At 56.0% G+C, this 11,704-nt stretch overlaps 1 protein-coding gene across 3 annotated transcripts in view; it reads left to right on the forward strand.

The window, feature by feature from the left end:
* Window positions 1–11,645, forward strand: part of Crocc (ciliary rootlet coiled-coil, rootletin) — a 49,081-nt gene extending 37,436 nt beyond the window's left edge. For all 3 annotated transcript variants that reach the window (XM_040757524.1, XM_040757526.1, XM_040757523.1), the window contains 12 exons: window positions 1,388–1,555; window positions 2,459–2,828; window positions 5,383–5,552; window positions 5,659–5,779; window positions 6,042–6,205; window positions 7,391–7,606; window positions 7,928–8,152; window positions 8,515–8,664; window positions 9,166–9,366; window positions 9,499–9,630; window positions 10,194–10,370; window positions 11,127–11,645. In XM_040757524.1, coding sequence (XP_040613458.1) covers window positions 1,388–1,555; window positions 2,459–2,828; window positions 5,383–5,552; window positions 5,659–5,779; window positions 6,042–6,205; window positions 7,391–7,606; window positions 7,928–8,152; window positions 8,515–8,664; window positions 9,166–9,366; window positions 9,499–9,630; window positions 10,194–10,370; window positions 11,127–11,213 — 2,181 coding nt within the window. In that variant the 3' untranslated portion in view covers window positions 11,214–11,645. The remainder of the gene's footprint in view (window positions 1–1,387; window positions 1,556–2,458; window positions 2,829–5,382; window positions 5,553–5,658; window positions 5,780–6,041; window positions 6,206–7,390; window positions 7,607–7,927; window positions 8,153–8,514; window positions 8,665–9,165; window positions 9,367–9,498; window positions 9,631–10,193; window positions 10,371–11,126) is intronic.
* Window positions 11,646–11,704: the final 59 nt, after the last annotated feature.

An 11,704-nucleotide genomic window follows, 5' to 3' on the forward strand; every position in this document is an offset into this window, starting at 1 on the left:
AACTCACTCTTGTAGACCAGGCTGGCCTCGAACTCACAGAGATCCGCCTGCCTCTGCCTCCCAAGTGCTGGGATTAAAGGCGGCTTAAATGTTTTTAAAAAGGAAAATATCCCCAGCACTCAGGAGGCAGAGGTAGGCAGATGTCTGTGAGTTCAAAGCCAGCCTGGTTTACAGAGCGAGTGCATAGGCTCCAAAGCTACACAGAGAAACTCTGTCTCAAAAAAAACAAAAAACAAAAAGGAAAATATCCATAAGAGGTTGGGGGTGTGTAGCTCAGTGACAGGGTGCTTGCCCAACATGCCCAAAGCTTGTGTCTGATCTCCAGCGCACGCACACACACACACATATACGCGTGCACACGCGCGCACACACACACACCCCTCTGCATGAAATATGAACACATGGGGGTGTGCTCCAGCCAACCTTCATGAACACAGATTTGAACTTCATGTAACTATCTTGTGTTAGGAAATACTGTTTCTCTTTGTGGTTTTGTTTTCCTTGTGTTTTGGTTTTAAGCCATTTTCTGCCGTTTGAAAATAGAAGAGTTGCCCTTGCCTTAGTAGAAACAGGAAATGGCTGAACTTGCCTGCAGACTGTAGGGTGCTGACCTCTGGCTGGATCACAACCCCATCACCAGCACTGATCAAACACCTGCTCTGTGCTGGGCACTGCACACACTCTGCAGGGCTCAGGCTTTCCCACTCTAAAGGAACAGGAAACAGCCTGTGGCCGCAGTAGAGACGCCATGTGATAGCCAGAGACTGACGCTCCAAGATGGGTGGCATCCCTGAAACTAATGTCCTCTCACCAGGCCCCTCGTGTCATGTGCTAGGCTCTGCTGGGAAAGTGCTGAAGCCTGGTCAGTCGGTCCTGCTGCTATAGCCCTGTAGGGTGGGTGGCCCTGGCCCCACCTGCTCCTAGGAGGAAACAGGCTTAGAATGTTACTCTATTCCAGTCTGCTGCTTATGGGCTGTGTAATAGGTTAGCCATTCCACGTTCTGGCCTGTTTTCTCATCCATTAAGTCAGGGTTAAACGTACAGGGATGCAGGAAGGTTAATTCAGTTGATATAAGTGCTTCTAACAGTTGGGCACACAGGATGCACTCTGTGTGCTGTGGTTCCCAACTAAGGTTGGTTGGATGTCAACTCAGCCTCTTCCCTGCTGTCCCTCCCCCACACCCTCTCATTCAGTGGCATATAAACCATTGGGGCCAGGTGCTTGGCATGACCTGAGTTCAGTGAGTTCATCAGGGCAGGTTCCCCATGATCTTGGAGTGCTAAGTTGATGCCTGCATCCTAGGTCAGGCCATCCTGAGAGCCTCCGCGCCAGGACTGGGCAGCACTGTAGGGCCCAGCTGACTTCTCTGCCTGCTCTGGTTCACAGATGAAGATGCTGGACAGTGACAATGTCAGGCTGGGCCGGGAGCTGGCAGACCTGCAGGGCCGCTTGGCCCTGGGCGAGCGGGCAGAAAAGGACAGCCGGCGAGAGGCGCTGGGCCTGCGGCAGAAGTTGCTGAAAGGCGAGAGCAGCCTGGAGGCCTTGAAGCAGGAGGTAACTGGGTGGGCTGGGCTGGCCAGAGGAGGGTGGGCTGCTGTATGCCTGCATCTTCCCGTCAGAGCAGAGTGCTGAGCCCACTACCTCTGGGACTCTCCCTCAGTTGTATGAATACTAACAAGCAAAAGAAACTGCGGACCTATGTGCAGATACCAAAAGTCATGGAGAGGCTCTCAAGATAACCATGTTTGATTTTCCCACAGCCTGCCTATGTGGTCGGTAATATAAGCCTCATTTTACTAGCAGAACCAGGTGGGCTCAGAAAGGTCAAGACACCTGCCCAGTGTCACATAGCCACCAAGTCTACTGTGTGGCTTAGACACTCTTTGTGCCTCAGAATGCTTACCTATAGCAGAGAAGATAAGATGCGGTTGGGGGTGGCTGTGCAGGGCCTGGTGTCAGTGAGGGGGAGCTGTTTAGGGCCTGGTGTCTGTGAGGAGGGGGTCTGTGCAGGGTCTGGTGTCTGTGAGGAGGGGGTCTGTGCAGGTCCTGGTGTCTGTGGGGGTCTGTGCAGGGCCTGGTGTCTTTGAGAGGAGGGGCTTTCCTGTGGAACTGGTGACTGAGAGGTGACCCCTTCTCTTCACCAGAAGGCAGTTTTCTGTGAGTTGGAAGTCTGTGGATGGCCTTGGACAAATCACTTAGCTCCTCTGTGCCCATCTGTTGTTTCATCATTGAGGAAAGAGCTGTGACTTAGAGTGGTTCTGGGTTCTTTGGGAACACACTGCCTGGTACTACTGTCATTACCAACTGCACATCCCACATAAACGGCAGGGACAAATAAGCAAATTCAAATATGCCCCCCCCCACACGTGTGTTCTTTCCCCTCCTTCTAGAGTGGTGGGCACCAGGTGGGAATGGGGGGCGGCCTTGTGACATCTCCTGGCTTCACCTCTGCCCCAGCTCCAGGGATCCCAGAGGAAGCTGCAGGAGCAAGAGGCTGAGTTCCGGTCTCGCGAGCGAGGCCTACTGGGCTCCCTGGAGGAGGCCCGCGGCACCGAGAAGAAGCAGCTGGAGGTGGCCCGGGGCCTGGAGCTGAGGCTGGAGGCGGTGCGGGCCGAGACCTTGGAGCTGGGGCTGCGGCTGAGTGCGGCCGAGGGCCGGGCACAGGGCTTAGAGGCGGAACTGGCCCGCGTGGAGGCGCAGCGGCGGGTGGCCGAGGCCCAGTTGGGTGGCCTGCGCTCTGCCCTGCGTCGGGGCCTGGGTGTGGGCCGAGTGTCCGGCTCCCCAGCACGGGTGTCCAGCTCCCCAGCGAGGGAGGCCCCCGCGGGAGGTGAGTGCAGCCCAAGGTTGTGGAGGGCTCTCTGAAGCCACACCCCTGGGAGAGCCAAGCCCATTGGCTGTCCTGGGCTCCTGGGTAGCTTTGTTACAAAGGGATTCTTATGGTCCCTTTGCCCTTTCTGAATCTTTGAAGCCCATCTTTTTTGTTTTATTTTATGTGTTTGTGAGAGTATCTGCATATATGCCTATGCATCACAAGCATGCCTGATCCTGGAAGAGACCAGAAGAAGGCATTAGATCCCCTGAAGTTGGAGCTATAGATGGTTGTGATCTGCCATGTGGGTGTGGGGAATCAAACCCAGGTCCTCTGCAGGAGTAGCTGCTGCTCTTAACTACTGAGCCACCACTGCCACCACCTCCTCCTCCTTCTCCTTCTCTTCCTTCCCCCTCCCCCCTCTTCCCCCTTCCCATTTCTCTTTCCTCACCCCTTCCTCTTTTCCCTCTTTTCCCTCTCCTTCCTCCTTCTCCTCCTCCTTCCTTTGTTTTTGTTTGTTTGTTTTTGAGATAGGGTTTCTCTGTGTAACAGCTCTGGCTGTTCTGGAACTTGCTCTGTAGGCCAGGCTGGCCTTGAACTCACAGAGATCCACCTGCCTCTGCCTCCTGAGTGCTGGGATTAAAGGCGTGCGTCACCACCACCAGGCAAGTCTCATCTTCTTAGTAAGTCTCCAGCCTGACCTCTCAGCTCCACATCCCTCCACACCAGGCCCGGGATCCTGAAATGTTCCTCTTGGTAGGCACAGCAAGCCTGACCTTCCAGGGTAGCACTGATCCAGTCACATACGGTAGTTTCGACCAAGAACCTAGTGTGCCAGCACACACTGGAATAGAGCAGGAAGTGGGTCGGTAAGCGGGGCTCTTAGGAAGCTTAGAGTCTGCCGTGGGAAGAACTGTATGAAGGGAGTAGAGGGTATCTTGGCCTGTGGTTTGGGGACAGTAGGCAAGCAGAAATAAAGGGAGGGAGAGTCTGCTGGTCGGTGCAGCTGCTGTGGGAAATAGCTTGACAGTTCTTCAGAAAATGAAAATGTTAATGACAGGAGATCCAGTATTCCTACTGCTCAGTATACAGCTAAGAGAACTGAACACAGGCATGTAATAGGCACTTCTATAACAAAGTCTATTGCAGCGTGTTCACAATAGCCAAATGGCAGTGAATCCCAAAACACCCATCAACATGACTAGGTAAGCAAAAATGTGGTATATCCATCCTGTGGAATGGTATTCAGCCGTTAGAAGGAATGACATGCTTCCATGTGCCAAAAGGCAGGTCAGTCCTGAAACATTGCACTCATATGAGACAGTCATCGGAAGACAAGCATCAATGCATTCCAACACAGACACGTCCATAGACTCAGCAAGCAGGTCCAAGGTTACCTAGATCTAGGCAGGAGACAGTGAGAGCTACTTCAAAATAAGTTTCTGTTTATCTTACCTGGTCAGAAGACTCTATGAAGGAACCGTGACACTTCAGTAGCCGTAGATTTTCAGACTCCCTGTCTCCCCAAATCCAAGGATGCCTGTGCTGCTCTGGGAAATTGCAGTGCTTGTGTAACCTGTACACACCTAGAGAGCATCAGCGTCTGGAGCACCACGCTAGCTAACGCACATACAAATCATGTGAACTGTTCTCCTTGGAGAATCCCGACAGGAAGTCTGCATGCATCCAGCACAGGCTCAGGGGTCACACTGCTTTGCCTCAGTTTTTTAGACAGGGTCTTACTTTAGACTGTCCTGGAACTTACTGTGCAACCTAAGCTAGCCTTGTACATTTCAACTAATACATATTTTGCCAAAAACAAAAAAGCAGAACGTAAATGCAAAGGAGGGAGGGCTGAGAATGGGGACCAGTGTGTCACAGGGGTATGGGAAAGCAGGGAGGGAAAGCATGTTGTAGAGGACCTGAATTTTGTTCCCAGCACTCACATGGATGCTCACAACTGCCCTTAACTCCAGTCCAGGGGGTCTGATGCCTTCTTCTGGCTCCAGAGGCACAGGCACACACACATATGTGCAGGTAAAACACCTATCCATAAAATAAAAATGAGCCAGGTGTGGTGGCACACGCCTTTAATCCCAGCAATGGGAAGGCAGATCTATGAGTTTTAGATCAGCTTGGTCTACATAGTGAATTCTAGAACAGCCAGAACTATATAATAGAGAGACCCTATCTCAAAATAAATAAATAAAATCCAGTTGTGGTGGTACATGCCTTTAATTCCAGCACTTGGGAGGCAGAGACAGGTGGATCTCTGTGGGTTTGAGACCAGCCTGGTCTACAGAGTGAGTTCCAGGATATCTGAGGTTATACAGAGAAACCCTGTCTTGAAAAATCAAAATAAATAGATAAATGAAATGAAAAGAACTTCTTTATTTTTAAAAAATAAAGAAGTTGGGCTTGATTGAGGAACGTGGGTAGATTTGGCAAAGGATTTTAAATGGGAAGGTAACCTGGTTCACTGTGTGCTAATGGGTACTGTAATATGGTACCTTGAGAGCCTACATCCAGCACCCAGTAGCTGCCATGTCCCTGACTGAATCTTCCCTTCCAGGAAGTGGGGATGGTCTTAGCAGCCCCAGTCCTTTGGAATTCAGCCCTCAGTCCCAGCCACCATCTCCAGGACCCGTTGCCTCCCCAGCACCTCCAGACTTGGAGCCAGAGGTGGTGCGAGATGCCCTCCGAGACTTTCTGCAAGAGCTTCAGAGTACCCAGCGGGAGCGGGTGAGGCTGGTGGTGATGGCTGGGAGGGGAACCTGGGGCAAGCCCAGGAGCAAAGGAGCTGTGGTGGTCAGAGCAGGGTCTCCCCCTTCCTCTGTTGGGGCTACAGGATGAACTCAAGGTCCAGACCAGCACCCTTAGTCAACAGCTGGCTGAGATGGAAGCAGAGAGAGACCGTGCAACCTCAAGGGCTAGGCAGCTGCAGAAGGCGGTAGCTGAGAGCGAGGAAGGTGAGTCTTCCCTCAGGGCCCCTCTGCCCTCTATGCACCTAGCAGCTGAGTGGGATGAGCTGGTGTCAGTGGCTCTTAGGTCCAGTCCGAGCCTACCTGACTCAGGGCTGGTTCCTTCCCGGGGCAACCCCAAGGGACCCAAATCTACAAAACCTCTGTGGCCCAGGCAGGGCTTGGAGAGGGTAGGGTACAGGTCAGGTCTTTGGCTTGGCTCAGGGGCTGGGTTTGCTGTGAGACTGATGGGACTGGGTGGTGGCCACAGCCTGGCGCAGTGCCGACAGGCGGCTGAGCGGGGCCCAGGCCGAGCTGGCACTGCAGGAAGAGAGTGTGCGGCGTAGCAAGCGGGAGTGCAGGGCCACGCTGGACCAGATGGCAGCACTGGAGAGGAGCCTGCAGGCCACCGAGAACGAGCTCCGGGCCAGCCAGGTGGGCAGGAGTGGAGGGCCCAGGGTAGCAGGTCCCAGGGTTCTCTGCAGTCCTCTGACCGAGTCATAGCCCAGAGGGATGGCCTGTGGATCTTAACACTGAGCAAACTTTAGTTCACTATTAAGTGTTCATGTGCTTCAGGGAGAAAGGTTTGGGCCTGAGTCAGACAGAGGGGTTCAGATGTGGCCTGGAACAGCCTGCTGTCCAACTGTCACCCTTTGGGTGGGGTGTTACCTGTAATTGCTACACAGAGGCAGTACCCATGAGCTTTTGGCTGGAGCCTCTATCTCTAAATATCCGCATGAATGGCAGTACAGTGTTTGATGTGTGGGTTTCTACATGCCTATGTGTCTGGACAGGAAGTCCTGGCCTTGAGTGATGACAGTCTAGCCTCTCAGCCGAAGCCCCCTGCCCTCTCCAGCTGCCCCACCTCCCCACCTCTGGCTGAGACCAAGCTGGAGCTGGGTTGTGGTGTCTGCACCTTCAGCTTTGGCTTTGAGCCCAGCAGCCCCTGGGGCCTGGGAGGAGGCCAGGAACAAAGCTGGGTGGGAGCCAGAGTGGGGGCCCTCTTTCCTACAGGCCAGACAGGCCAGAGAGGGGCTCGAACAAGCACGAAACAGGGAGGCTCTAGTGACACCCAGGACGCACTGACTCTGGGGTACCCATGTGGATTGAATGGCCCCAAGTTCTTCCTGCCCTGTGTCCGCTCTGCAAACCCCTTCATTGTCTGAGTCCTGAGCAGGCGAGGGAGAATCAGCCATTAGAACTGTGAGCGATGCCCTGCTCCTCAGCAGCAGCCGCCAGGTTCAGCTCGGGTTTCATTTGTGCTTCCTGCCACTTCTGAAAGCCCTTTTGTAGAGCAGGGAGGGGTCTAGTGTCTGCATTCTGCAGCCCCCTCCCTGGGGATCTCATGAGTCCCCAGGCAGTGGCACCTCTGGACCAGTCCTCCTGGTACAGACATGAAACAGGCAGAGTGGGGAAAGTGCCCCCTGGCTCACAGACCTCGTTACACTCTGGGACCCTCCCATCTGCTCAGTCAGTAACAAATGGGGAAACCGAGGCCCTAGTAGGCACAGGCTGGTTCCAGGTCACACAGTCCTCGAGGCTGACCCTGCTTTGTCCCAGTGGTGCAGAGGGGTGTGAGGAGGGTGGGCAGGCATTGGGGTTGAGCCTTGCTACCAACAGGAGAAAGTCAGCAAGATGAAGGCCACCGAGGCGAAGCTGGAGAGCGACAAGCGGCGGCTGAAGGAGGTGCTGGATGCCTCAGAGAGCCGCTCCGTCAAGCTTGAGCTGCAGCGGCGTGCCCTTGAAGGCGAGCTGCAACGCAGCCGCCTGGGTCTGGGGGACCGTGAGGCCCACGCTCAGGCCCTCCAGGATCGGGTGGACTCCCTACAAAGACAGGTGGGGCCCTCTCCCTCCTGGTCACACCTGCATGTCCTGTGCCAACCTCTGTCCAGGCATTGTGCAGCTGCCCGGTCTTCACCATCAGGTTTCAAAGATGGACAGGTGGAGACCCAGAGTGGCAGTGTCCTCGCCTGTCACATAGCTAGCTTGATGGGGCTCTGCACAGGGCGGTTAACCCACAGTGGGCTGAGCCAGTGAGAGGATGAGCCCATGGGGATACTGATGAGGCCCGGGGAGAGGTGGGAGGAGCCTGGGTTAGCACTCCTGGTGGGGATCACAATGGGAAGGGAGCCCTTGACCATCCTGTCTCCCTGCCAGGTGGCAGACAGTGAGGTGAAGGCAGGGACCTTGCAGCTAACAGTGGAACGGCTGAATGGGGCACTGGCCAAGGTGGAGGAGAGCGAGGGGGCCCTGCGGAGCAAGGTGCAGAGCCTGACTGACGCCCTGGCCCAGAGCAGCGCCAGCCTCACCAGCACCCAGGACAAGAATCTGCACCTGCAGAGGACCCTGAGCACCTGTGAACATGACCGCCAAGTGCTCCAGGTCTGGGGAGGGGCTCCAGGATCCATTAGGAAAGTTCAGTGAGAGAGTCAGCCAATAAGAGCAGGTGTGGAGGGAGCTGATAGCCACGGGGCTGTCAGGAAATCTGGGGAGCCAATGAGAATATGCCTTGAGGCAGTAGAAGCAGCCAATCATGAGGCTGAGGGGAGGGTGCTGCCCAGTGAGAGTAGCAACCTGTTAGTTTGGGACCTAGGTGCAGTTTAGGATATGAGTGATTGTCACCATCAGAACCTCTCAGTGGACAGGACTGGCAACAGGCCAGAGCAGTTAGGCATTTCACCCAGAGGGAAGCCTTTTGCTTAGGCTGGCAGTCTGGCTTGGCACCATCAGCCTCTGTCCCCCAGGAACGGTTGGATGCTGCCAGACAGGCATTGTCCGAAGCACGGAGGCAAAGCAGCTCCCTGGGTGAGCAGGTGCAGACTCTGCGGGGCGAGCTGGCCAGTGTGGAGCTGCAGCGGGGCGATGCTGAAGGCCAGCTACAGCAGCTGCAGCAGGTGAGGCCGGAGGGCCTCTGTGGGGTGCCCTGTGGTCCTGGAGGGCCTCTGTCTGTGGGGTGCCCTGTGGTCCTGGAGGGCCTCTGTCTGTGGGGTGCCCTGTGGTCCTGGAGGGCCTCTGTCTGTGGGGTGCCCTGTGGTCCTGGAGGGCCTCTGTCTGTGGGGTGCCCTGTGGTCCTGGAGGGCCTCTGTCTGTGGGGTGCCCTGTGGTCCTGGAGGGCCTCTGTCTGTGGGGTGCCCTGTGGTCCTGGGCATGGGGTGGGGAACCCATCTCAACTTCAGCCTAAACCTTGACCCCGCCACCTGGATCATAGAACCATGGTTCATCTGACCCACACTCCGCTATACCCCAGAGAGAACCATTTGGCCTCAGCTGTTTCCTCCCGTGGGCCTGTGGTTCCTACTATGTGAGTGGGCACAGTGGGCCAGCATCTTTGTCCCCAGGTTTCAGATGGCATCCTGAGGTGCAGTGGGCTGAGGGACTGCTGGCTTGTGCTGCAGGTACTGCGACAGCGGCAGGAAGGCGAGGCCATGGCTCTGCGCTCTGTCCAGAAGCTGCAGGAAGAGCGGCGGCTGTTGCAGGAGCGCCTGGGCAGTCTGCAGCGAGCCCTGGCTCAGCTAGAAGCTGAGAAACGTGAGGTGGAACGGTCAGCGCTGAGGCTGGACAAGGACCGCGTGGCACTCAGGAGGACCCTGGACAAGGTGGCCTGCTATGCTGGGGCCTCCCCAGCTTTCCTGTGTCTCTCTCTTCAGTGTGCTGCTGCTGCTGCCAGGTGATCCTACAGGGGCTCCTGCGAGCCCCCTGCGAGCCCCCTTCCCTCCGTATCTACCCAGGTGGAGCGGGAGAAACTCCGAAGCCACGAGGACACCCTGAGGTTGAATGCCGAGAAGGGCCGCCTGGACCGCACACTCACAGGGGCTGAGCTGGACCTGGCTGAGGCCCAACAGCAGATCCAGCAGTTGGAGGTCAGCCCTGGCCCTCCCCCAGCCTGGTCCCCAGTGCCATTCCCATACTGAGCCCAAGAAGCCCTGGGGGTACCTATGGCTGAGCTAGCATGGAAGCCCAGAGCCTTTGGGAAGGTGTCCTCATTGGGCTGTAGGGCGGGGTTCTCCCCATGGTGGAAACACTGAGGCTCATTGGAGCTCAAGCCTGTGGTTCCTGTGTGCTGTGGATGTATGGAACCCTGAATGTCTGTGGGAGCTTGCTCATGGGTACAGCATGAACCTCACGTTGTACTCATGTAGCCTGTGACCTAAGTACATGTAAATGTCTTCCCACATGAAGATGTTAGTCTAGCCTTTGTGCCTGTGTGCTGCCGTACAAATATGCTCGCTTTTGTTCCTACGTGTGTGTAGGCCAGGCCCTGTGTTTGAATAGTTTTGTATGTGCATGCCTGTCTGAGTGGGCTTCACTGGGGCCCTGGCCCAGGATTGGAAGGCACACTGTTAGGGCCAGTGAGATAAGGGAGAAGCCCACCCCACTGTGTGCACATAAGGTTAGAACCCTGATTGGCAGCCCCTATCTGTAGGCACAGGTGGTAGCCCTGGAGCAGAACCACAGTCCGGTCCAGCTGGAGGCAGATGAGCAGCACCTGGAGCTACAGCAGGAGGTTGAGCGCCTGCGAAGTGCCCAGGTGCAGACGGAGCGCACGCTGGAGGCACGGGAGCGGGCCCACCGCCAGCGAGTGTCGGGACTGGAGGAGCAGGTACAACCCCCCCCTTCCGGGAGAAGATGGAGCTGGAATGGAAGTGTGGGGCTGGAGGAGAGGACTGGTCATGACCTCTATAACTTGAAAAGGGCCAAGTAGGTCAGCGCTGGTATCAGCCATGGCTGGAGTGATACTGCCTGGCCTCAGTATCTCCTGGCCCAGGGCTCACCCTCTGCCCCAAGCCATCAGACTCTCTCCCTTAGTACCTCAGGCTATAGGCTCTCCTAGTAACCTGGGATCCCAGTGGAGAAGGGGCTCTATGCCAGGAATACTAGTAAGAGCCCAAGAAATGGCTCTTCTTGGCCAGTGACGTCACTTATGTCCCTTCTGGCTGTGCCTAGAGCAGGCTTAGGTGCTTGGACAGGCCCAGCCTGGTATTACAAACACTTCTGCTAGAGTCAGGCCCAGCCGGGTCTCCCGTGCCTCTCTCTGGCTCTCCCTCCTTGGGACAGGGTCCCCCTCTGGGTAGTGCCAGGGCTCACAGACAGTAACCGGGCAGGGCTGGGAGGACACAGGGCCTTGCTCTGTGGAGTGATGCTGGGCAGAGCTGCTTCACATGGTCGAGCCTCTGAAGGAAGGGGTAAGGAAGCCAAAGCATACAGACACCTAACTCCACGAGGGCAAAGTGAGAAGCGGAGGCTGTCCACTCTCAGGCAGCAGCCCTCCTCTGCAGCAGCTGGCATGCCTCCCTCATCGGCTCCTGTCCTCTGAAGGCCTCTGTGGCCCGGGCTGCTGGGCCCTTCTCTTCTCCAGGTGGCCATGCTGAAGGCACAGCTGCAGAAGGAGCTTCGAAGGAGCTCAGCACCCGTCTCCCCTCCCTCTGGTACCCCGGAGCAATGAGTTCCTTCTGGCCAACATCCTGAGCACAGTCATCTTGGCAGGAGATGGGGCCCTTAGAAACATAGGCTGCCACATCAGAGTGTGGTAGGAGGGAGCTGGGGTGACAGATGAGGGTGGCACTGTGGCTTCTCAAAGTTACTACACCACCTATACCACTCCAGGCCCCTCTCCTAGAAGATCCTCTGACGGCCAAGGCTCTTCCTGGCTGAGCCAGCCAGGGGTCAGGGAGAGCGCTTGTTTCCGCCAGCAACAGAGCAGGGCTTTCCCAGGAAGGAATGCCCGGGCCGGAGCAGCACCAGGGAGTTCTCCCTTGACTCTTTGTGTCAGAAGCTCCTTAGTGAGCTTAGAGCCCTTGTATTTTTGTACCTTTTTATACTGTTAACTGTGGAGAACTGTTGTGCTTTTTGGAACATGACCTGTTTTTTAGAATCATCTGCACACACACTTCCTCTACCTGGGGGTTGATGGGCTCGTGGACGCACAGGCTGTGG

This window comes from Mesocricetus auratus, unplaced genomic scaffold (assembly GCF_017639785.1).
Source record: "Mesocricetus auratus isolate SY011 unplaced genomic scaffold, BCM_Maur_2.0 Super-Scaffold_100014, whole genome shotgun sequence".
Taxonomy (NCBI): Eukaryota; Metazoa; Chordata; class Mammalia; order Rodentia; family Cricetidae; genus Mesocricetus; species Mesocricetus auratus.